This window comes from Ambystoma mexicanum, chromosome 6p (genome assembly GCF_040938575.1).
Source record: "Ambystoma mexicanum isolate Mex_15411 chromosome 6p, UKY_AmexF1_1, whole genome shotgun sequence".
Lineage (NCBI taxonomy): Eukaryota > Metazoa > Chordata > Amphibia > Caudata > Ambystomatidae > Ambystoma > Ambystoma mexicanum.
This window is the reverse complement of record NC_090935.1, coordinates 246,153,111-246,180,081: the sequence shown is the minus strand read 5'-3', so window position 1 is coordinate 246,180,081 and position 26,971 is coordinate 246,153,111. Positions and strand designations below refer to the sequence as shown.

The window sequence follows — 26,971 nt, the reverse complement described above, 5'->3', positions numbered from 1 at the left end:
CAAATGTCTGCTGGTGTTCAGTGAATATTTTGCACATATTGCAATGTTTGAAAATAGGCATTTTGACTTGCCTTCAGGGAAACAGAGTGGTTTTAAAACTGCCGGCTTTTGGATAGTGGTGAGTACTGGTACTGCACCCATTTTTGGGATTTAAGAAAATGAATTCCCAACAGTTATGGGTTTGCTTTTGGCAATCAGCATTGCCACTCCCAATGGTTTCAGACTACTGTGCGGGTAGTCCAATGGTGGTTTTAAAGCGCTTTGAAGCTAACCGGCGCTACTGTTTTTCCTTTGGCAACCCATTTCCCTCATGGCAACCCAGCCTTTCATTCTCGCACTGGTGGGTGGCAAGTGAGGCAACCATTTTAGTGTGCGCACAAACTGCGCAGCTTTCCTGGATTTCAGCGCACATGTGGGTTTTCCGCCATCTTGAATTTTCTAAGCCCACAGCACCAAATGTTGCAGCATGATAGCTTAAACGTGGGTCAGGACACCCAACAAGCCCCCCCACGCGACTGCACTTTGAATTTGAGTCGATGGGGAGTCGCGTGCCCATGGGTTTTGACCCACGCACCGGTCTGTCCGCATAATCTTCTTCCTCTTCTGTAGATGGCACAGTTCAGCATCTTCTTCTCCATCCGGTACTGATCGATCGGTTCTCCTCGCCAGTCCTGATGGGAGTATTGGGCGGTCCACTGGGCCCATTGGATCTTCGTTCCCGGTCTCCGGATCATCCTCCTTGGCCAGTCTCAAGGTCTTCTTTCTCCTAGGACGACAAAGGAAGAGCGGCAATACCTACTCATAGACGTTTTTCCACCACTGTTGAGATGGTGGGACAGCATATGCATTTCATCATGACGAAACATTACATTCTTACTTTGATAAAAAAAAACAGTATAACTAAGAGACAGTTTCATGCAAATCACAATATTTTAGAGACTAGATGTGGTATGTTTTATGATTGGAACTGAATTAGTCTGAGACAGTACCCGCTAGGATTCCAGAGGATTCCTCCAGTTGTTGCAGAGTGTGCCTGGTATGGCAACATTTCAACTGGTTTATGTGGACCCACTTGTCTTCCCCCTCTGCCGAACCGCCTTTGGGGATGCGGATCTTGTAGGCCACAGGGGAGATCTTATCAACGATCTCAAAGGGTCCTTTCCATGTAGGCAAAAATTTGCGCTGCTTGGCCTGGTTCCTTTGGAAGTTGTATAGATAGACCCGGTCCCCCACCTGATATTCCTTCCTGGAAGTTTTCAGGTCATAGTGGGTCTTCATGCTATCAGCCGATCTTTCTAGATTCCGCTGAGCATAAGCAAAAGCATGTTGGAGGTGTTTCCTTAAATTCTCTACATACTCATGAGTAGTGGAGGCATTTATCAGTGTCTGCTCTTGGGTCCTGTAGAGCAAATGCTGAGGAAGCACCATCTTGCGCCCAGTCATCAACTCAAATGGTGACATTTTGGTTGCAGATGAAGGGGTGGATCTGATAGCCATTAGGACCAGAGGTAATCGGATATCCCAACTTGGCCCAGAATCTGCCACAAACTTCTTTAATATGCTCACAATTGTCCGGTTATATCTCTCTACTGCCCCAGAAGAAGCTGGCCGGTAAGCAATATGCAGCTTTCTCTTGACCCCCAGTATCTCCCACATCTTTGTCATTACTTCACTGGTGAAGTGGCTACCTCTGTCTGACTCAATCCTTTGAGGTAGACCAAAACGGGAAAAGATGTGGTTAATCATCAAGGCAGCTGCAGTTTCTGCCTTGCAATTTGGGGCTGGGAGACATTCCACCCACTTGGTAAACAAGCATGTCGCAGTCAACATGTACTTATTCCCCCTAGCCGAGCGAATCACAGGGCCTACAAAGTCGATTTGTAAATCTGACCATGGCAGTGTCATTCCCCTCTTTTGTAAAGGCGCCCGGTGTGTGAGGGATGTCGGCTGAAATTGTGCACACACAAGACAACCCTTCAAATATTGGTTGAGGTCCTGGCCCATGTGTGGCCAGTATGCAACCTCTCTTAAGATTTCCAATGTTGTGTGAAACCCCCTATGACCGGCGGTGGCCGCATCATGGGCGTGACTTAACATCAGGCTTCGGAATGAGGTAGGAACCACCCACTGATCGTGGCCAGCTTTGGATTTCCTTACCAGCAAACCGTCTTGGATTCGGAACATTTTTGGACATTTCATCAACACTCTTAGGTCCTCTTTCCCAATGTAATCGGTATCCGTCAGGGGAAAGTTCTCAGGGTCCTCAAGGTGCTGGTAAAATTTACCAATAATTGGATCCCCCTTCTGAGCGGTAATCAAATCAGCATCAGGGGTCTCCTTACTCCATTGTGCAATTGAAAGGTCGTTGTGAGCATTGGTCTGGGACCTAGTGATGGCAGTGACCTGGATTTCCCCCAATAGGGACTCAATCTCAATTAGATCCCCTTGGATGGCCCCGGTTTTGGCCAGCTGATCAGCTAAGTCATTTCCAGTTTTGTCTGGTCCCTCTACTTTGGAATGACCCTTGATCTTCTTCCAATAGATGGTCATCTCATTCGAGGTGACCAGATCATCAATGTTTTGGATCAACTTCCCATGTTTCAAGGGTTTGTTGTTAGCACATAACATGCCTCTGGTTTTCCAATTAACCAGGTGCTCCACGAACCCGTTCCGTACATAATCCGAATCTGTGATTATGACCAGTTCGTGGAGTTGATGCTGGACAGCAGTGAGGATGGCATGATGCACAGCCATCAATTCTGCCACCTGACTACTTCGGGGACCAATTTTGCATCCAGCGGAGGGTTCTGGGGACTCATTCACCCATGCATTCCCTACGCCAGCCACCAGTTCTTTCTCCCCGTCGTTGTCAACATGGTAAGAGCATCCATCCACATAGACAGTGGGCATTCCCTCACACTTGTCCTCTTCAAAGACTTTGTGTGGGGAATTAAGGTATGCCTCCATGTTGTCCTTTATTTTTAGACTTTCGTCCTCGAGACAGTTTTCTCTGGCACAATCATGCAAGTCAGCCAGACCTTGCGCGAGGGGACTCCTCTTGTTTTGGCCATATCGGACCTCCACAGGAAAGCCTTGCATTGACAGAATCCAGGAAGTAATTCGGGAATCACTCACATTTCCGGCCCGGATTCTGTCACTTTGGAGATATTGCAGAGGCTGGTGTGGAGTCTCCACTATTATGTGTTCCCCCTGGATAAACGGGCGGTAATTCTTCAATGCCCACACCGTTGCCAGGAGTGCCTTCTCACAATCATTGAATTTCTCCTCCACAGAGGATAAAGATTTGCTCGCATAGGAGATTACTTTATTGACCTGGTCATGCTTTTGATATAATACTGCCGTCAAGCACGTATTAGAGAACCCCGTCTCCAGGAAGAACTCCTTGTTTCTGACAGGGTAAGCTAGGCAGGGCGCTTGTGAGAGGCTTCTTTTGAGTTGTTTTACTGCCTCGGCTTGTTCTGGACCCCATTCCCACTTGACCCCCCCTTTCAGGAGATGAATCAGGGGTCTGGTGATCTCTGCGTAGCCCTCAATGAACTTTCTGCTGTAATTAGTCAGTCCAAGGAGGCTCCTTAGTTCCCGCAGAGTTGTGGGGTCTTTCAGTTTCTGAAGTGCTTCCACTTTCTTTTCCTGGGGACAGAGGCCCTGAGGAGTAATCTCATGCCCCAAGAAATTAACACGGGTTCTACACCACTGTGCTTTCTGAAAGGAAAGTTTTGCTCCGGCGGCCCTCAACTGTGTCAGAACATAACGGATCTCCGCTATGTGTTCCTCCACAGATGAACTTTTGATGAGGACATCATCTACATAAGCCAAGTTACCCCTTGCACCCAAGTCGGGCATGGCCTTATGTAGGAAAATGTTGAATTCATTGCCGGAGTTGAGGTATCCGAAGGGAGTCCGGGTCCATGTGTACTGCTGGCCCCCAAAGGTAAAAGCCAGTTTGTATTGGTCCTCCCTACTGACAGGCACAGTCCAGTATCCATTGGTCAGGTCTATTGCAGTGAATACCTGTGACCCCTGGATCTGGGCCAGCCCTTGGTCAATGTAGGGCAGAGGCCATCGGGAAGTATGGACCCGTTTGTTGAGCTCCCTGAGGTCGGCACAGAGTCTCCACTGGCCGTTTGGCTTCAATATTCCCAGCACCGGATTATTGAAGGTGCTGTGGACTGGACGGATTATTCCCCGGGACTCAAGGTTCTTAATTATTTCAGTAAGGGACTCCATTGATGCGAGAGGCAAGCGATATTGCTTCACAAACACAGGAGTCATGCCAGGGTCCGTGGGGATTGTTGTTGTGTGGATGTCAGTGCGACCACAGTCATATGAGTCTACCGCAAAGAGATCTTGGAAATCCAAGAAAACTTGTTTCAACTTTTGCTTTTGTTCCAGAGTCACACAGGCATCAGCTAGGTTGACTCTCTCTTCCACCATCTGCCTGAAGCCTGGAAAGACTTCTGGTTTGGCTATTTCCGCGGCCTCCTCCAGCTGGGTGGAGAAGTCCCTCTTTAGAGTGCTGATTTGGACCCGAGGCTTCAGGTGGGAAAGGCAGCCCTCATGGACCTGGAAAATCATCTCATCCCTCCTGAAGTCACAAGTCACATCTTCCTTACCATAGGGGCAGGAAGTGTACACCAGGAAGTTCCCCCCATGCCGGGTAAAGATCCTGTCTGGTGTTGTATTGTCATCACTGTCACTGTCAAAACAGTCCTTGGGGATTGGTCCTAACAGTTCATTTACTAAGTCGATGGAAAAATGTCGGTCATCAACCGCCATTCCAATAATGGTGCCTGCGGCTAGAGTAATACTCTTTAAGTCGCTGTTATCCACCTCTATTGGAATGGTGTCAGGTTCTATGTTGACTAATGGTGTTGGGTTTACCCCCAACCCTTGCTGTTGGAGAGAAGCATTTAGATGTATGTAAGCATCAGGGTTTTTCAACTCTTGTCCCCTTTTAACTTTCACTTCCAGGGAGAATTGTCGAGTCCTTTCTGGGATGGTGACTTCCTCTTTAATCTGAATTTCAACTGCATAAGGTAGTAATTGAGCTGACCTAAATGCTTTTTCTGGATCATCAAAGCCCATGGGATTATCCGCTAATCGGGACCAAGCTTTGAAGTTTATTAGGTCCAAACTAATGGCAAAGCGATTGAGAATGTCACTGCCTAAGTAAAAGGCGGCAGGGACGTCTCGCACGACCCAACAATTGTGGACTATGCTCTTGTTGCCAATGGAGATTTTGAGCATACACCTGCTTGGCAGGAGATGTTTGGAATTAGGTGCTTCCAGGTCCATTTCCCATTTGTCTATCAGTTTGAAGGTGGGAATGGCTGGATCTTTTGGGAGTTGGCGAAACATGGCTTCGCTGATGAAGCTCTTACCGTTGTTCGCACACACTCGAGCGAGAACAGAGTCCTTCCCATCATTTAACTGAACAGGGATGAACAACTGCTCTCCAATTTGCTGAATATCAGCCAGGCTTTGAGCTGATTTCACATCTTTCTGGACTATAGGAGTGTGAGTTTCTGATTGTGGATTAGTATAGAATCTCAGAGTGTTTCCTTCCAGCGTGGAATACCACCTTAAATTGGAAGGAAGGTTGATTTTCAGAAATAGAGAGGACCCCCCATCACCAGTCTGCTGTCCTACCGCTATTACTGTCACGTCTGGAATCTGGTTGTTCTGGAAGTGAAATTCTACTTGGTCAGATTTTTGTTCAACCATGTGGCAGGTGCCGTTTAAACTAACATGGTTAACACTCTGTTTTAATTTTATTGGTCGGCTAGTCTGGGTCCAGAGGACCTTGTTTACACAATCTATTAGGGGTGACAACCTTCTCAGGAGGTCATTCCCTAGTAAACAAGGGGTGCCCTCTGGGGTCACAACTATGACCGGGTGTTTCAACTTATGTCGCCCAATTTTAATGTCCAAGTCTGCAGTCCCCTCAACGGGAATTTCCTTCCCGTCAAAGTTCTGGAGTTGTCCAGGAAGTGAGGTGAGAGGAATTTGGTAATTCTCTCCCCTTCCTGCATTCAGTTCATCAAAGGCCCTTCTGGACAGAAGGGTAGCTTGAGATCCAGTGTCCACCAGTGCCAAAATTGTACCCTGCCCCTGTACTCGGACCGGGGCATAATATCTTCCCTCCTTCTCCTCAAGGGGGCACAGATAATGTACATTTTTGGACAACTGGTGGGCTAATTTTCTGGTTTTGGACATCGCGAGAAAAGAATTTTGGGCAGAATTCTGTGGAGAGCCTTGGGAGTCTGAAAGAAAAAGTTGGCAACTGGAGATCAGAGCCATTGTGGGTTCCCCTGGTTCCGGTTCTGGGCCGCCCCCCCCTTTTTGGAGGCAGTCCCCAGGATGGGTTTGAACCAGGGGATTTTCTTGCTGTTGGTTCTGGGATGAGATGGTGGGCGGCGGTAGCTCAGTCTCCACATCTCCCCAGTCTGGATTTGCATCCCTAGGGACCCATTTTTCTTTGGGAGGAGTTCCCCCCTCTCTGAAGGAGAAGATCCTTTTCCCAGGATCCTCTGAGGATCCCTCTCCCTCAAATTGGAAGATCTGTACCTCCTCCTCTAACTGAGTCTGTTTGGGTCTTTTGTTTCTCCTACCCCCCCTCTGCTCCTTAGGAGGCAGACTTTCAGGGGCAAGAGTTTTTGTTTCCGGTTCCTGGGTTTCCAGGGGCTGTTTACAAGTGAGGAAGGAAGCTTCCTCCAAGGCTTTACACCCCCCTTCCCTTTGTGCCTCCTCCCTGGGAACCGGTGAGTTATCGGGGTGCTGCCCCCGTCATTGTTCTGGAGCACCAGGTCCAGAGTTGGGTGCGTTCTGCGCCGGCACGCCCATCTGAGGGTTCTGCTGAGCCCTCAGTATGTGACCCAGATCCCGCGCCATGTTTTGAACCTGGCGCTCTAACTGGTAAACCCGCTCAGGCTGATACGGGGCCCTGTTTTCTCCCCTGGGCTGATCCCGGGAAGGGTAGCTATCCCTCCTCTGGTAATACCCCGGGTTGGGAAGATTTGGGTACCCCTCCACCCTTGGCCTCCCCTCTCCCGGATTCAGTGGTCTGGGCTCAGGGAATTGGGGAAAGAAGGATGGATGGTTTTGGGGCTGAAAGTCGGGAGGATATCTGTGGAAAAAGTTCTGCCCAGGGTTTGGTAAATTTCTGCCCTCCTGTGGGAAGTTTGGAGGGAAGTTCCCTGGGTTAGGTGCTTGGCTGGATCCCCCCCCTTGGGCTGGAGGAGTCCACACATAACCCAGGATGGGTCGATTTCCCTTGTAACGTGGACTTACATAATCAGGAGAGCGAGGGACCCCATTTGTGGGGCTGCCTCCCTGGCTCCCTGTCTGTGACTGGCCCGAGGACCTTCTGGGCCTAGCATTATTAGGTGCAGGCAGGTTTTTAGGCCCCCCCATCTCCAAATCCAAAACGGGGGTAACCTTTACCTCTGCCACCTTGGCAGCAGCAGGGGTGCTGTTGGCTTTGGGGTTTTTCTGGGCATTACTTTTGCTATCTACCGGTTTCTGCACCTCATAGATCCGGGTAGCCTGTTCAATGACCCAGTCTAAAGATCTTTTCTCGTGAAAATCCCTCACGAGCTGGGTCATAATATATTTGGGCAAGGCATGGAAAAACGTATTTATAAATTCCCTGCTGTCCGTGCGCACCCTTCTTGTGGTCTGTGCAAAAGCACGCTTTAACTCCTGCACAAATTCTTGTGGGGCCTGATCCTCCCCACATTGCAAATTGTAGGCTGCCTTGCGAGCCTCTTGAGGATTTCTGTGAACAGAAAAATGTTTCAGGATGGCCGCCTTATATGTGGACCATCTTAAATGATTTTGGTCCTCCAGCCCCGCAAAGAAACTGGAGTATTCCGGGGAGAAGGTCCACTTTACATATTGAATACAGCTTTGGCTGTCCTTCATATGGAAAGTCTCCATCATTTGCTCAAACAACTCTAAGTGCTCCCAAACAGAATACTTAGCGTTCTTATGGTAAGGCGTGATGACGCTCCTGATCGCCTTAATCTGCTTTAAAGGGTCCTTAAGCAAGGCCCTTTTTGCCTTATTGGCCTTTTTGGTTCGGGTAACCCTTGTCCATTCTTCCTCGGACTCAGAGGCACTGCTCCCAGAGGTTCCCGTCTGTTCTTCCAGGTTTTCCCGGATTCTGCGAGCCTGGGAATGGCTGGCAGAATGTGGGGACCTGGTCTCCTGTGTCCTGCGCAGTTCAGAGGGGTCTTCAGATTCCTCCTTGCTGCCAGGATTTGATGGGTACCCCCTCCACTGACCTAACTGGGCAGAGGTTTTCAGGATGCCCTTAATGGGCCTACTCTCCTGGGGTTCCCCATTGAACTGTACTGTACTTGGGTGCCCATACCCGGATGCCCACCCCTCCATTCCTGAGTGGTTCTGGCCTATGAGCCCCATACTCTTAGCTGGATAGTAATCTGCCATCCCTGTGGCCCTGTGCTCATGTGCGCCAGGGAACATGGGGGTGGCAGAGTCCAGGGACTGAGAGGTATGAGGGCCTCTGGTGCTAGGGCTCCTGAGGTTATGCTCCGGAGTTTCCCTTTCCCAGCGAACCTCATCTCTATCCGCCCCTGCTCCCTGTTGCAATGCAAGAGCCTGCATTTGTGCCTTCAGTTCTTCAGTTAAGGCCTTACTGGACTCTATCAGTCTCTCCTGCATCGCTACCTGTTGTTGGAGCCTATCATTGTGTTGGCAGAGAGCCTCATTCTCTCTCTGTGCTTCCTGGTTGGTCCTGGAGAACTGGGCCAGTCTTTGCTGCAGGAGGGTTACCTCCTGAGCTGTGTCCCTATTGGCCTGCTCCTTTCTTGCTAGAGCATCCTCCACCCTCCTGGTGTGCTCTAGCAAGTTCTGGTGTTCTTTTTGGAGGTCACCCAGGCCCTGGTGGGCCAGGTGATTTTCTTCCATTTTTCTTTTTAAATGGCAGACTTCCTGGCCTAAGGTATCCCTTTCCTGACTAAGAGCCTGCATTTGTGCCGCCAGGTCGTCCCTTTGCCGTTGAAGGGCACCAGCTTTTTGGCGCTCCTCATCAAACTCTGCCTGGGTATCCAGGTCTTTCAAGATCAGCTTGTTGCTCTCTACCTTCACTCTATCTAGATGACTTTGCAGGGTGGCTACCTGCTCCGTGCATGCCCTGTTAAAGTCTAATTGTTGCTCCAGCTTTTTCTGGCTCTGCAGTAAGGAGTCCAAACTGTCTTGGTGCTCCTTCTGCAGGGCCAGAAATCTGGTATCCTGTTCTGACTTTTCCTTTTGCAGCACATCCATATCCTCCTTCATTTTAGTGATGTACAGTCTGCTGTCATTTTCTGACTCCTGGCTCCTCTGCAGCCTCTGCTCAGAAGAGACCAGGTCAGATTGGACCTTCTCTAACACCATCTGTTGCCTATTTGCCAGATTTTGGCTTTCAGCACATCTATCCTGCATGTCTCCCATATATAGGTACAGGTATGCCGCTATCCTAACAATCTTGTCGTGTTCCTCTTTGGCTTTAGGAGCCATATATAGTTCACTCAGGGCCACATGTAAGGGACCCTGATCTCTATATATATCTGACCCTGTTTCAGTGACCTGTTGTGTGATGGCCTGCAACCACGCATCCTGGCCCTGTTCAACCCATTCACCTCTCACAAATAGCTTATGCAAGAGGTGCTCTCTGGCCATTTTCATGTCTACTAAGGTCGTCATTCTAGAGATTGGTCTCTGTCCTGACTTACAGAAGTTTGTATTTTATTTTTGCAGAACAGAACTTTTCTTGGAGTGTCCCTTTTGAGGAATGCTTCACAGCGTAATGCCGCGTGGTGATCCGACCGGATGTATGTATCCCGTCAGTTAGCACACTGTATTAAGCTGCACAAATGGTAAATCTAACCCAACGTCTCGGCTCGAGCCCCCAATTTGTAAGAGGATTCAATTCAACACTACAGCTAAGTCAACGCCTAGTCTATAATACTGAATGAAAACCCTTATTGATATATCTTTAGGTCCAGTTCATGCGTTCTGGATGACTACCCCTATATAACACCCCTCTCTTGGAATCCCCCTGACCCCACTGAGCCAAGAAGTAGTTCTGTTTTGCAAATTAAAAGGTTTATTTGATAATTTAAAATAGATATATCACACTTTATAATAAATTAATACTTGAATATCACCCTTAATCTGATATGTTAAAGATTAACAATGGAGAATCGGGCACTAGCACACTTCTTTATAATCACTAATGAGTTGACTGGTAAATAGGAACAAAATTATAATGTGGTAGAAAATGCTTTATAGGGTTCAAATGGATGTAATGTTGAATGAAAATGCAATACAGAAAATACTCAATATGATTTCAACAAACAAGGTAATCACTTTTCTCTGGCAATCCCCTCCACCCCTTAATGCAATGCAAGGAAATGGAAGGAAGCACACAGTTCTCAGAAATGCAATCAATGTAATCAGTTCAATCCCCCCCAAGCTTAGACAACAGAAAACAGATAGGAGTTTTGAAAACACGGGCCCAAATGCTTTGATATGTGCTAGCAATGGATGAGAAATATGCTGGAAATGCTTTTTAATTCCCTTTCAGAGGTTCAGGGTAAGTGGTATCTAGTTAATATTAGTCCAGGCTCACACTAGCAATGATGCAGGGATAGTTAGCAGGTTAAACGAATTTCTGGCAAATGGAAGGCAAGCAGCAGCAGTTTTTACATGTGAAGAAATTGCAAATCGCGGTAAAATTCGCGGATGCGTGTTCCGCGATTGCGGTAAAACTATAAGGGGTAGGAATGCGGTTCTTGGTGCGATTCAAAGCTACGATTCTAAGCTATCAGAGGAAAGTTACTGCAAGTCTCTAGCCCAAACGGTCGCGGAGATATGAGCGATTTAATAAAGGTCGTTTTTGGGTTTGCAAATTTCAAAAGCTCAAAATGACAAGTGCAGCTTGCAACTAGAAATGACAGGTGACAGCTAGGAGGCAGTTCTACTTAGGTTAAATAGATTGAATTAGATGAATTTAAACTAAGAGATTGGTTCTACACAGTTCTGCTGGGTACTCACACTATATTCTTGAATTAAATGGGCCTCGCCATGGATCTGGTCAGGGTTTTAGACTGGACTCTGGTCTGGTCTGGCCTCTGCACTTCACAGTGATCTGGGTCAGCTCTCTCTGCTGGTCTGGGTCTCTCTGGGTACAGCACTGCTTTCTCTCTGGTTCTCTTAGTTCTGGATAGATTGAAGTCTCTAGTTTGGCTTTCTGGAGGTTGATGGAGGTAAGTATGGATTTTTCCGGCAGAGCGTCCCGCTGCAGATGGATTTGGAAAGTCCCTATCTGTCCTGTCTGTCTGCTTTTATGTGTTTAGAATGTGGGTGTGTTCTAGCATCACTGACCCTACCTCTCTCTCAGCTTCTAATTGGTCAAACTTCCATTTATCATTTGATTGGGGAATGAACTGTGAGTCAGAGTGATGTCATTTTACAGCCTGCAGAAAGTCCACTCCTCCTGTCAACTTACACACAAATCTAGATTTGAAACAAATACATATTTGCAGAGGTACATATTGTTTTAAAATCATATGCACCCATCATGCATTACAGGAGGTATACCCTGTTCAAACTCTGCTCTTCCTGGGAGCTTGCATTCAGAAATGGCACATATTTCACTTTTTAACTGATTTTTCAATTTCTGACATTGACCCAACTTTACATACATGTGTGCAGGGAGTAGGGACATTAACTGATGAAGTTTCAGATTTTTAACATGCATACATTTAGAGTAATATCCACTTTTCCGCTAAAACCCCCCTGAACATGCCACCGGGTCGAAAAACCTCTTAAAATGTGTGCAGAAAAATCACAAGAATTATGGTATCATTTATAAAATTTTCACATGTCCGCTCTATGAGTTATTCATCTTTTTAAAGTTATGTTCTGGCTCCAAAGGGGTGTGGTTTCCCAGGTCACATGGTATAGAAACCAGTCTTTCCAGCTTCTGCCAAGCCAGCTTGCTCTCACAGGCAGTGCCCCTCCCAGCTCTTGCCAAGAGGAAGCTACAATTTACGACTGCGGTAATAAAAACCTTTGCCTGAGTGAAGAGGGCTTTGTTCACTCTCTTGCAGAGCACAGATAATTCAATTATCAGATAGATGGCATATCCTTAGTGTGGGCAGCAAAAGGAAGGTTGGCCTGGGAACACAGTGGTGACTCAAATTTCACTCCTGATGGGGGTAGTTGCCAGGCAGAATTCAGTTCCTTAAGCCAAGTTTCAGATAAAATGTCACTTTTTGTTCCCCAGTCTAAGTCAAGACATTTTTTTACATATGCAGCTATGATGCTGATTCTAAGTTTAAACTATGACATTTAAACAATTGCAACCTATGTGACACTCAAAAGTAGGTCACTCAGTCAATTTAAACATTTAGATTTTAGTGTCTTTAAATCCAGTGCAACTTAAACTGCTGACTCCATAGCTCAGCTAGTTTTGTTATAAGCATTGTTCTGGGCTCTTCATTTCCCAGATTTTGTAGGCACACAAAACTCCATTCTACCAAATGTCTGCTGGTGTTCAGTGAATATTTTGCACATATTGCAATGTTTGAAAATAGGCATTTTGACTTGCCTTCAGGGAAACAGAGTGGTTTTAAAACTGCCGGCTTTTGGATAGTGGTGAGTACTGGTACTGCACCCATTTTTGGGATTTAAGAAAATGAATTCCCAACAGTTATGGGTTTGCTTTTGGCAATCAGCATTGCCACTCCCAATGGTTTCAGACTACTGTGCGGGTAGTCCAATGGTGGTTTTAAAGCGCTTTGAAGCTAACCGGCGCTACTGTTTTTCCTTTGGCAACCCATTTCCCTCATGGCAACCCAGCCTTTCATTCTCGCACTGGTGGGTGGCAAGTGAGGCAACCATTTTAGTGTGCGCACAAACTGCGCAGCTTTCCTGGATTTCAGCGCACATGTGGGTTTTCCGCCATCTTGAATTTTCTAAGCCCACAGCACCAAATGTTGCAGCATGATAGCTTAAACGTGGGTCAGGACACCGAACAAGACAAATGCGAAACATGTTGCTTACCAGAGCAGTAGAAAAGACATGATTTTGTTTGTGGGCAAAGCGTCAGTTGAACAAGTTAGTGTGAATCCTTTGGGAGCGTTGTCAAGAGGCAAAGGGACAAGGAGTCGTAGCAGGGAGAGGTGCTCCCTCCAGCGCTGGACAGGGCCAGTCAGGGGGCCTTAATGGGGGCCTTAATGGGGGCCTTTGTTACGTCGGCCGGCTCTCGCTGGCCGGCTCGTGATTGACCCCGATAGTGGAATGGAGGATCAATCAGGCTGGAGGCAGGGCAGACACCTGAGCACTCCAGTGCTCAGTGGAGGCGGTGGCCATGATGGAAGGTGGAGGGGAGGGCAAGTCACGAATGGCCCAACTGGGCAAAGCGAAGCTGATGCTGGCATTCAGGCTTGAAGAGAGATGTGGAGCTCAGCTACACAATAAGCAAAGGCCAACAGGGAAAAGTATCATAAAATGCAGCGCTCGTCGCCACACTCGGTCCAAATATCAGCAAAGTAAGCCAGAAGCCCTTAAGGGGTTACCTATTGCACAGTGAAGATGTTTCTTTTCCTCAGATCCTCTAGCATCTGGTCTGAACATACCTTAAATGCCTGAATAGTTATCTTGTATACTGGCCTTATTTTTATGCAGAAGATCCATATTATTGTGACTAGTGAATTTGAGATGCCTGCCTTTTTATTGACCTGTTTTAAGATAATTGTGGGGGAGCTGTGGGCGAGAGTGGTGCTCTTGCAGCTCATCTTGGCCTGTAATAATAATCTTTTTTGCGAATTATCTAGCCCTTCATGACGGACTGCTCAAGACTGTCAGCACTGTAAAAACATAACCGGCTTATTGGGTTAATAATCAATGTCACTTCTAATACACACTAATGGTAATCAATTCATTGACCTTGGGGTTGTGAAGGGTGAGGTGGTTTGACTGCGATAATGAACCCATGGTGAATGGCATTGTCTTGTTTCCAAGGTGAGCATGTTGTAATTGAGTATGTTAATGGGTGTAATATGTTGTACTTAGGTAACTACTCTTGCTGCAGTATTTTCTTTTCTTTCATTCTACCAATCATTGTGTGGATAGGAAGCTATAAGCCATTACAATCATCTATACGTCAGACTATGATTGATCGGGTAATGGCTGCCATCTCGCACTTTTCACTTTTTTTGTGCTGATTTCAAAGTAATTTGATATATTTGATATATTACTTCTACTTTTATCCAGTTTTCCATTGTCAGTTTGGTCTGAGATCTGTCCTAGGGTAAAGTGTGATAAGGGGAAATTACTCTATTGTGAAATGTGTGTAGCAGACTTTTTGTTATAATCCTTAGGATTTTGTGAATTTGGATCAATCCAAGTGCGTTGGCCAAATGTTCATTTATAGAGTATGCACACAAACCACGTCCCAATAAGTTAAGATGAAATGTGACAAGGTTAATGGAGTGTGGCCACCTACATAAGGCATGCAAAAGAGAAGCATGTCTGATAGTGTGTCTCCTAAAAAGAACATAATGATACCGCTCTGTCAATTGTGGCTGTGATGTCCTGTGTTCTGTGGGTTAGGATGCCGGATGGATATGACAGAACACCCTATGGCCTGTACACGTTCGGGGGTGGAGGGGTAGTGGTGGCTACTGGTATTTTAAAGGGTCAGGAAAAAATATATTGAATGTGACTGTAACATAGCAGCAAAGAGCAGCCTGTGTTTCAATATGGTTACTGTGCACAATGTCTTTAAATAAGTCATTTAGTAATTGTACATTTTTAAATATCGCTTCATACCAGATTCCTTCAGTTGCTACATGCTGTGCTAATTGGTGGTATTATTACCCAATTTAATGGCACTCAGCCTTCTTAAAATGACAACCTTCGTAAGATGAAGAGCGAAGTCAGACCTGCCAGGATGTGAACTTGCTATCAATAGGCTAGTGGTTATGTCTGAAGCCAGTGCTCATCTCCTTAACTGTTTTACAGAGATGGGTTAGAACCACCTAGGAGACCAGGTCCTTCTAAATTAGCATTATATTGTGCCGGATGAGCATAAACGGCCTCTGATTGGGATATTCTTGTATGAAAACTGGTTGCAAGAAGGTCCCGGTGAAAAAGAGCGCCGGATGTAAGTGAAGGGGGCAATGACATGAATGGCCAATAGACAAAGTGGGGATAAAGGAATTGATATTGATTATATAAATGAAGAACGTAATTGTCCATTAACAGATGAGGTGGATTAAATCCATACCTGCGTCGTAGCATTCTCATAGAGCTTGTGCCAAAAGCATGGTCCAAATTCAAGACCTGAAATGCTAGCATATTAAGAGCAGCTTTACATGATGCGCTTGAAAGGGCAGGTAATTGATGCATGTTTAACTGTTAATGATATGGTTCTGCCCTTGGCAAGCATTATGGACACATCCGATATCAAGGTAGAATATGAGCAAGTTCTAGCCACAGAACAAATGACAGTTACTGGAGAGCTAAAGGGAGTCCCTAGCTAAGATGGATATTGCAGTACATCACGTTTGAGAGACTAGAGATGTTTTTCCCTAAACCAAGCAAACTCTAGACGGGTGAATCTCAAAAACATTACGATATTGATGAGAGGCTTGTGGCACCTGGTGACATTTTTATTTGGAGTGGCATAAATATTTCCCACAAATATGTCAGATAAACCAAGCATAGCGATGAAGCCCCAACCAACAAAAGGGGATTACGGGGTTTCCCCCGAAAATTCTTTTTAATATTGGGTTAAAATGGTGCATTGTACAGCACACTTTCTGTGAAAATCTGGGTAAAAAGCCCAGACAGTTTGTAATTGGTTTTGAATGGTAATTCCAATCCAAAAATGCAATAGGTGCAAGTCACCAACAGTGCACAGGAGCCTTTCCCAACAAATGCTCATGATAAATTATTTCACTGTGGCAGATGATAGTATATCGGAATCGCTTGCACTCATTACTTATAATATGATCTGCAGCAGCATTTTCCCATGGGCTTCACCTAATTCCAAACAAATCGTTTCTCAAACAAGAAGGAAATAAACTTGCGCTTACTGATCAGTAGAATATATAATTATTTTGATTTAGTTTTCATTCAAAACCCTGTATGATTTCACTTGCAATAGATATTCTTACCAATTAAGCTTTAGACATTATATTTTGTTTAACTGTGTTGTCATCACCATTTTTTTGGTTGATGCATTACCTTGAAATAGTCCTTTTTTCCCATTAATATATATTTTTCACTTTTGCAACTTAAAGTGCAACCTTCACCAAAATATGTTTTACTCTTCACATAGCCTTTTTTAATCAATTAGTATATCCTTTTTAATTGCCCTCCAAGACATGTTCTACATGTGTTTCACCAGAAAATGACACATCAGGAGGATTTATAAGGAGGATTTATAGTAGATGTATGTGTTATTGGCAAATGACTGATGGATGTGAATTGCTCTAGGATCAAGTTATACAAAACAAAAATATATTTTAGGATATTATGCTTTGTAGAAGTTTAATAATTCCGTTTAGTGATACAAGAGATAATCATTAACCTTTGCTTATAAGCATTTGCCATCATTAAGTGTCATATTCCAAATAAATTCACGGAGATCTTTTTTGCTATAAGAAAAGTTAATGGATGTATCGAACTGATCTAAATCTAACTACCTGGTTTTAAATCTATTTTAACATGAATGAATTGAAAATAGCAAGGGGATGCAGTACGGAACAATCAAATGGAAGGGGGAAATTACTTTATTGGGTTAAAAGAGTGCTTTGTACAACACACTTTCTGTGAAAAACTGGATAAAAAGCCAGACGGTTTGCAATTCATTTTGTAGGGTACCACCACTCCAAAAATGCAATAGATGCAAGTCACCAACCGTGCACAGGCACATTTTCCAATGCATTTTCATGATGCCTTCACCCACAATATATGCCAGTATAAAAACATTTTCACACTGGCTGTGCCCATACATTTCCATGCTGGCTGCACCAATATATCCTATGGAAGCACATTCTCGTGTTTGCTTTACACATGATGCCAGTAATCATACTATAAGAAAACGTGTCCACCCTGGCTCTGTCAATATGACAGTATCCCCACTGAAGAACATACTCCTGTTGGCTTTGTCTTTATTAATAAGTTACCAAGGGAGGAAATAGCTGGACTGGTAGCACCAACATGCCAGCCTAGCCTAATAATAACACATCACCCTTTCTTTTTTCAACCACCAGTTGATAAAGGAAAGGATGATAGTTTTTTTACTGAGCATCTCTGGTAGATGCCCAGTAATAAAGGCATTGTTGCCGATCCCTTAACCTCCACCCATGCCCGGCACCCAGCACAAACACACACTCGCACACATTCACACAACACAGCCACACATGTCATTTATACACTCACTCATTCACACAAACATTATATACATTATACATACAAAATAAAAATCTTACCTGAACCAGCTCTGCTCCGGATTCAGCTCGGCATTGACCTCCAGATAGCAATTCGGCCCTGCACAGCATGAACAGGAAGCAGAGTGCTGAGGACACAGTGCCCCCTGTCCGTTTATATGTACGGGGAGGCGCAGGAGCATCCGCTTACACATAAAAATGTGCAGTACCCCAGTGCGTGGCTGGGAGGGTTATGAACTGTCAAAGGGAAACTGTTTCGTTTTGACAGTTCAAACCAGCCCAGTAGTGCTCCCGGGGCTGTAACAATCAGCTGATGCCAGCACCCCTGGTCTGGCAAGGCTCCTCCATAATAAGCAAGATTTCTGATGGCTCACTGCCCCCACACCCACAGACCATTATGGACGAGCCACCCTTGAAGTGGCTACGGCTGAAGGTGGTTGCTGATGTTTTTCAAAAGCGTAACCTCGTGCATGTACACATGAATGACGTTTTCTTTTTGGCAGTGCCACATATTTAAACATGAAGATATAGGCATTTCTGCTCTTAAATGTCAAAAAGAGTTTGTATTGAATAAGAATGTCTGTGTATGGTACTTTGAAAATGCAGATGTACAGAACTTTTGCTTTCCATTTTTGCTAACATTAGGCTAAATCTCCAATGTGATTGTGATCTTATAATGTACTCTAACGAAGCACAGCTACACGACCCTCAATACTAGTCCTTCTAGTGATCAAGCAAATGGCCACCCTGACTTATGTGCTCCATAGTCAGAGTGGGACTTAACTGGGAAACCATAGAACCAACATTTCTCTGCAGGCTAATAATATCTTCTTCTGCATGTGGGATCTGGGTAATAATTGGGCAATGGAAATTAATGGGACTGCTTTTGAATCTAAACCAAATTAGCATTTGCGGCAAGTGTCACTTGTGGTCAGTCGGCCTACTAAGATCTGGTGCACTGTCCCCAACGTGTCACAACTTGGATGACATTACTTTAATATCCCATTGGTCTTGTTAATTCCCTGAAATGCCTTCTCTATTGCTCAATGTGTTATAATTAGCTCTAAACGCTTTTTAAAGAAATAGTGAATCCATGAACGGTTCCAGATCATATATTTACATAGTACTTACTGGGAACTTCAACAAGATAGGACTGATTTTCAGGCATGGAGAGCCTGTAATTTAGGGGCGTACCGATAGGATTGCATTTGTGAAGTTGTCATAATGTTTGTGTTGTGCAACTGTTTGTTCAACAGGTCGGTACATTCGTTCAACCCTCTTGCTCTAAGCGCTTCCCAGCATTCATTTCCTTTTCTAATAACAATTCATGCCCTTGACAGTTTAATTTTCCAAAACATTCAGCTAGAATGATAAAATTGGGTGGCAACATTTTTCTGAATAGCATATCTGATTAATGCAGGAAGCTGGCATATATATTTAGCTGAAATGTACCTCTTAAAATCCAGTTTGGGACTGGGGTTCTCGTTGCTTAAGACTTGAAAGCAGTTCCTTGAAAGAGGAGCTCAGCTGATTCCATTGTCTTCAGTAAATTATTTTTTTCTTTTTTTAAGCGGACATTATTCCCGAAAGTTACCTTTTAAAGTCAGTTTACTCATTGTCCAATCTCTCTGAATCCAGTTGCAGACATTTGGCTTATGGTCTCGACATAGAAATCTCCAAACCGTGCTTCCATCTTGTAAAGGGATAATGTGGAGCTTTTCCACAAAATAACACTAAAATGATGTGTGAGGTGTTCACGAGTTTCAGTGCCACAGTCCAAAGAATATAAGCAATTTGCCTTAGGAGATGGAATTTTTCTCCATGCGTTTCAATGACCAGCTCAAATTAGTTTTGGCCGCCCAGACACATAAAAGGCCATCTTTAGGTAGCTGAAATGGTCCGTTGTTTTCATCATCTCCATGAAGAGCCTGTGAACAATTAAAACTTTTAAAAAAGACAGATCTAGATTGACTGAGTTAGTCCAAAGGCCAGAAATGATCCCAAACTCGCCTAACTGTTTGATGTTTAGGATTTCCCAGAGGAAAAGAATTTAGTATGTATTAAGGCATTCGGAATGGATACTTCATGCCATTCCAACCCAACACCCGGGGGATTGTGCTAATAAAAGTGATGCTAGCATCGTGCATATTCTGGAATGTTCTCTTTTAACATTGAGATGTACAGGACTTTTAAAGGTGCAAGCAAGTACCCAGCTGTGACCTGGCTCAAATTTGTATTTGTATTTATTATGTTTATATAGCGCTTTCATCCAAAGCGCTTTACATTATAACAGAATACATAGAACATTATAACAAGAAGCAATTTACAATGAATCGAACCAATAAAAAACAGTAGTAGAGCAATTAATCTGTGAGGGTGAAGGGGAGTCGTGAGGAAGGGTAGGAGGAGGGGAGAAACAGAAGGGATATAAGGTTGGAGTGAGTGAGTGAGTGAGGGAGGGAGGAGAGGGTCATAGGGAAGATTTGAGGGAAGGGGAGAGGGTGAGAGGTGGGGAAGGTTTCAAGGCGGGGAATGGAGAAGGAGAGATTTCAGGGAAGTGCGGAAGGAGGAAAAGGTAGGTATAGAGCGGATTGAGAGAGGTAAGGAGTTCCATTGGAGGGGGGCTAGGAGCGGAAATGGGAGGAGGCACATGGGGAAGGGGGAATGGTGAGAAGGAAGTGGTCAGCTGAACGGAGGGAGCGGGAGGGATTATAGATAGAGAGGTCCCAAACGAAGGTCCCACAGTCTTGTTCATTTGTGAGGGACTGATATTCTCTCATTGACCCAAGATCGGTGCTAATGACTAGTAGAATGGGTTTTTTGTAAATCTGATTTTCCTATAATCATCTGGTAGTTCAAGCTCAGTGTAATGCCTTGAATCCTGTTCTGCCGATGCAGCAAATATCATATTTGATAGTTATTCATCTTCATGTTTTCTGTGTTGGCAGTCAGCCTCACATGCAACTCCCTCTGTTGACATATGTGCCCACCTTAAATCACAGGAATAGTTATTCTGTTGCTTTATCCACTCTGCTAGGGTGACTCGTCAGCTGCTGGCTTTTGTTTTCATAGGGGTTTTGTGTATTTATGAGGATAGGACAGGGGCAACGCGCCGGTCTTGGAAGCAAGACCACAGGGAGCAACAGAGGTTTGAATCCCGGATCTGCGCTTAGAAACCAAACTCTGGTTTACATAATGAAACATATGTATGTAACTGGTTCATATTGGGCAAAGAAAGGGTTTACACGGTAGCTCAGCGGGAGAAGGGTGGCTCGAGAAGGTGTGACATCTGTTAACAGTCATTACGGGACAGTGTATTTATTTTTCCTTGAAGAGCAGAATCTTCGGTTCCTTCCTAGTGGGCAGGAGGTTGGAGCCAACCAATCTTTGCTGCTGAATTGCTCCCGAGTTTCAGCGTGAAGCAGGAGAATGCTTCAATTCAAGTTTCCTCCTCTTGCAGTTCTTGGATTCTATTGATAACAAAAATAATCAGAATGCGAGATCCTCACAACAATTAACAGTTTTTGGACATATTTATTTCAATCTCAAAAACCAGTGTCTTAAATTATTACAAACTTTCGCTAAGCACGAAAGCGATAACGGACAGATTTCAATATAAAAACATAGGGAAGTGCAGTTGTGCACCCTCATCAGGATGTAGAGGATGAGTACCCTAGTGACAAGCACATGAGAGTATAGGCTGATGCCCAGCGAGGCTACCAAAATGGCAGAAATACAAGACCACCTACCATTACATTCCAAGGCCTAGACATTTAGTCCTACATCTATTCTTCCAGACCACAGCTTTTGTAGAACAGAGACTGCTTTTATGATGAAGTAACCCATACCCCCTTCTGCCCAACAAGACAACAGGCGATCCAGTGACGAAGGGCACTTGTGACCAGCACCACCCTCTGCGCAAAGCCCTGTTATCAGCTATTGTATGCGGGGATATAAATGTATTGAGAGACATCCGTGCAGATTTTCTGAAATACTGTGTACATCATTTCAGTACCTATGAATCAGTTGCCGTTGGCAGGGCTGGGATGAGGTTCATTTTCCGTTTGGTGTTTATCTGCTGCTGATGGCAACGGGTGACCAAATGCTTTCTGGGGTGTAGAATGAGCAAAGGCAGGGTTAGAAGAGTTAATGGGCCTCATTCTGAGTGTGGTGGCAATTTGGATTTAAAGATGCCAAATTACCACCAAAATTGGTTACTGTTCCCTCCACTTACTTGGTCCTGTGGATTTACCACGATATCACAAGTGGCGGTAATTCCCTATTTTTGGAGTCCATATCACTAGATGGCGATTTTTGGTGGATTTACCTCCAGCGACATTACAGTGTGGTAAATACGCCGATTTTTGGCGATAAAATCTCAGCTTCTCCAGCTTGTTGCTGGGGGTAAATCCTCCACTTCACTGCCAATGCCAAAATTCGGCAGTGCATGCAGTGAAAGCAGTGTTTATTCTGTTACCGCCCAAAATAGTGGCGGTAACAGAATTACCACCAATGTTTTCCTGCACCTCCGAACTTGTAATGAGGCCCAATGCCTCTCCTTAATAAAAGAGTCGAAGCTCTTGAGGTGGAACTTTCCAAAGTATTGCTGTAGCAACTGGAAAGGACCGACCGAATGCCTTAGCCCGCTGGCAGCACGGGGCAATCAATGTGCATCTTGTTTTGGTGCGCTGTGGGTGATTGGGTGCACTATTCAAGTGGATTTGTTTTATGTACACAGGGGCCTGGCTGTGTCGGGGGCCTGGCTGTGAAGAGCTTTGTGTGTTAGGGATACTAACTAAAACGAGCATTAACGGGCAGTCCGTGTAGTCTTCTTAGTGCAGGCGAGATATGGTTTCTGGTATAGAAAGTTGGTACAGGCTAATCGCGCTCTGCCTTATTGATAGTCAGTTCTCAAAGTAAATTTCTGTTTCTGAATGTCAGATAAAGTCTTTGACAAATCTTCTTCTGGTAATGGTTCAATATGACATGAAGTCAGCCTGAGATATGGTTTCTGCTGCATGTGCCTGAAGGTAGCGTTGACAAATGGCTACGTAAAGAGAATTGGAGAAATCCACCTTGGCTCCAATAACGGAATAATCTATTATTGTGCAATTAGGTTCCCATCAGAGAGGTCTGAGGTTTTATAGTAACATTAAGTAATTGTTATTAGATGATACTAGGTACTGGATGTTGATCATTTCTGCTTGCAGTAATGATGAGTGCCGCTTGCAGTTATTCTGAAGAAAAGATCTGCAATACTTACACAGTGGCCGATAGTCCGGAGCGCTGCTCGGCAGCGAGTCATAGAAACCATTCGTGAGATGTTGCATTAACATTTCTATTCAAGTAGTGTGAGGATAGCCGCACGCCTCTGTTCACCATCATTTACATCATGTACACACAGGATAAGAATTGAAGACCCTCCAGCCGTGTTCATTTATTGTCAAGTGCTTACATGTAACTGTGTATATCACAGCTCATTGGAAATATGTCATCTTTTAAACAGTGGTTTGTCTTGTTTCTCCTCAGTTTGTTTGCCTTGCTGTCAAAAAAACACAACAAGGTCCTGGAGCAGGCAACACAGTCTCTCAGAGGAACACTGGGCTCCGATGACTCCCCGCTTCCCGATTATGTGAGTAGACAGTGTGTTTTTCTGATGTTTCTCATCCGAATGTCATAATCATGCAGGCCACGGCACTCTGGAGCCGCCAAGGTTGATACAACTCTTTGGCAACTAAGCAACCACTGACCCCGGATTTTGGGAGCCCCTGACAAACTGACACCGTGTCTATAACTAAAAACCAAACAAAGACTGTACACGCCAACAGCAAAACAACCCATCTACTCACATGGAGTCTGTGAGTTCAATCACTTTACAATGACAAAGCTGAAAGATGTTGATATGTAGCTATTTCAAAAGGGATATATCGTTATTGATGAACAGGTCTTCTGCTTCAGTTAACATAGAGTCTGGCAAGCTTGATTTGCCTCCATTATGTGTGCTGTTCTATCACATACACAGTGGAGTGGAATGGGGGAAAACCTGTTATTTGTTTCGTCATTGGGGACAATCACAGTGCTCACTTATGGCAAAGACGCCTCAAAGTGGTTGCCTCCCTAAATGCTGAGTAGAAAACCGACTTTACCTTTTTTGTCTAGGAGGTTTTTTTCTCATTTTATTCTAGTGTAATGTGACCTGAAATTGGTTAGTGTGTTGTGTTATAATATAATAAAAGCAGCACTTATTTCAGTCAGTTTTTCCACAGTGAAGCAAGGTACACTAAGAGCCAAATTATGCACAGGTATTTCTGATAATTGTGAGGAAAAAAGCTGGTTTCAGGGCTAGAGATGTCGGGTTCAAAACACCTCCCCCAAAACAAGAAATCTCAGACAAAACCATAAGGTGCCTAGAAGTCCCCACAAACTCTATCCACAGCGCAGTGCAACAAGCCAAAGATCAACTCAACCCCTCCCCTTATCCCACAAACAGGTAAGCAGAGGACAGCCAGGGCTCTACTCAACATGCAGGTCCTGGAATGTATCCCATAGGCTAATCATTTAGAATGCATTTTTCCTTCAGCCATCAGGTGCGGCATCTGTAAGGCAGCCAGCCGTATGGCAACCAGTCCTTTACATCTAGGTGATGTGGACTGCAAGCTGGAGCAATCTGCAGACACGTGTATCAAGCGTTTGGCAGTGACATGACCAACTAGCCTCTTATCATGGGTTAGCACTATTCTTGAGGGTCATTACAGAAACACCAGAAGTCTTTTCAAAGGCTTCAAACAAGTAATGACTTATGTTACTGTCTCTTTCCCTCAAGTAAGTTACTCGAGTTCTTTGATTCAGTGTTTTGAATATGTGTGGCAAATACCTATCAAATACATTACAAGAAACGGGGATCCCAACATTCATCAATTAGAATTCAAACATGCTATTTGTTGGAAGATATCTCTGTTTATTGGAACACCTCTATGGATAATATAGGCACCGTATGCCTAAAATATGTCTTCCTTCTAAAAATTCCTCATCTTTTGAATTGGCTACAAGCTCAGACTCTAGGAGAAATGTTAATCAGCCACAAGACACATCAGTGTGGCTGCTTAGATGTCTCCATCTTGCACGACATTGACTTGGCCATAAGTGGTATAACTAATATATACATGAAACGCCATTCCCTGTCGTCAGCGGTTTTCTTCTGTGTGTCGGAGAGAGTGCTCTGTGGTTTTAGCAACTCTGACTGTCACTGATTCTGTAACTTTTTCTCAGAAGGCCTTGAGGATCAAGCCTGTGTTTTATACTTATGCATAGATAATGGCATCTATGACTACAGTTCATGCCAGGCTATTCACGTGAAGGCCTTACTGTGAGCTGGTTGCCAAGGTGTTCACTATGCTCCATGAGGTTTGGGGCAGTTCTCAGTCTACCACTTCTGACGTGGGTTCTCACCATGTCAGTCCTAGGACCTGGAGCAACCCTTTTTTTCAGAGCCAGCCAAGGGGGAAAAAGAAACACAATAGATCTGAACCCAGGTGTGAATAATTCTATTCTAGGTGCCATACCGATTTGAAGGGCGACTCCACCAAGGTAGTCACCACGTTCCTTACATAGCTTAGTGAAGGCACCTTTCCAGTCTAAGACAGCTTGTCTGACTGACTTGGAGGCTTTCAGCCACTAGGAGAAAATGATCCAACAGAGCATCTTTCCGAGTATGGGGAACTTTGTCCATGATTGCTTTTAGACCAGAACGCTCCAGCACCTGCTGGTTCTTCATTTGACAGAACATTGGGGACCAAGACACCATGCTGTACACCTCTGAATTGTCTTTAGGCCAACATCTCCACTGGCACGCTGAGCCTGGCTCTATACAGTGTTGCTGTGATCAGTACCGGTGCATACACCTTTTGAGGTCTCTGGATTCTAAGTTATTTTTCATTTCTATCTCAGACGTACTTAAGACATGCAACCACCTGGCAAGAGGTTAAGTGGCTGGAGGAATTCTTATAAGTGACTATAAGCACCTTGTATAGACGCCTCCTTTCAAGTGACCAGCAACACTGATGGTCCGCATTTTGACTGGCTTCTTGTGCATGGCCCCACATTTCCAGGATACTCCATTAGTCCCTTCCTAGCAGAGGGAGGTTGTTTTTCTGTTGCACTTTCTGCTTTTGATCCTCTGAAGATGCAGTCTTGGGTCTTGGCAATAAGCTCTTTTGAGATCATTAGATCACTTTATGAACAATCCTACTCCTTCCACAACTGCCTGATGTGTGGAGTCTGACTTTCCAGTGTTATGTTTGTTGCACCATTCCCTTTAAAGGTTTCTCTACCAGTATGGTACATGGGAGTCAGTGGCTTATTCTACATGTCTGCGCCGATTGGTCAGGTCAGAATCAATGATTCACTGGAAAAACAATGATTCCAATCAGCCACCTCACTTAAAGCTCTGTGAGTAATGGAAAAAACAATCCATAAAGTGGCAAATTATAAGGCACTTTAATTGTATACCTATTCTTTGATTCACAATATGTTGTTCATGCAAAGCAGCACACTGTCCAGCACATACTGAAACAAGACATGTCTATTTCAAAAGAAGGCTTTGGGAAATTTGAAAGCATACAATATGTAACTGATTTCACTTAAAGAGTCTCATTTTGTCCAGATTCAAGGCATAGCTGCATGGATTTCTGGAACTACCATACCAGTCTCTGACCTTTCAATAAGAGGTGCATTCTAAAATACTGGGTTGTTGTGGTGTGGTGTGGGATGGCAACAGTCTTTAACTTTGAAAGACAATTACACTGGCCTTCATTGCATGTAGAATCCTCACTCCATTAAAGGAATGATTAAACATTTGTGGGGTGCTTAAATACCTTGTATTAGCACCATGAGCACAGTGAGCATCGAATCAGGGTGTTCCAAAGTTGACTATTTCCTCCCCTCCCGCCATTCGATCCCAGCTGATTTTACACATGTTAATTTAAAATAATTCAGTCCCTTTTCTTCTGCATCCTACTACTGCAGTCTTGACTCCTATGCCTCCTTACTCAGGTCACCATGTAAATGGAAGAGGAAGCTGCCATGTTCGTGGTGGCCATCTTTTTTGTTTTTTTCCACAACTAAAGCCATTCAACCTGTACTTCGGAATGCCAATGGCAAAAATCCCTTCATTGGTGTACTGGACAAGGTGAGGATGGCTCACCGCTCACGTTTGCTGGTGGTAGGCCATTCCTATGAAGTGATTGTCTGATTTATACTTGTGAATTCTGGAATTAAATTGAAAAGGAATTAAGAAAGACCATTCTTTTAAATGTTTGAATTCAAGAGCACATTGGTCTGTTAGAAAACTATCAGATTTGGGGGCCGCTGCTTCAAAGTCACTGTGAATGTTATGGCATTGAGGAAAAAGAACAAGTTTAGAACAAATCCTCTTGGCAGTCTAGAGGAGTCTTGATTAGCGACAAGGTTGGGAATGTTAG

The 26,971-nt window shown here is 44.6% G+C and overlaps 1 protein-coding gene across 2 annotated transcripts in view; it reads left to right on the top strand.

The window, feature by feature from the left end:
- The window catches only part of DYM (dymeclin), a 1,763,009-nt gene that overhangs the window by 1,352,461 nt on the left and 383,577 nt on the right, over positions 1–26,971 (top strand). For both annotated transcript variants that reach the window (XM_069626954.1, XM_069626953.1), the window contains one exon: positions 23,022–23,124. In XM_069626954.1, the coding sequence (XP_069483055.1) occupies positions 23,022–23,124 (103 nt within the window). The remainder of the gene's footprint in view (positions 1–23,021; positions 23,125–26,971) is intronic.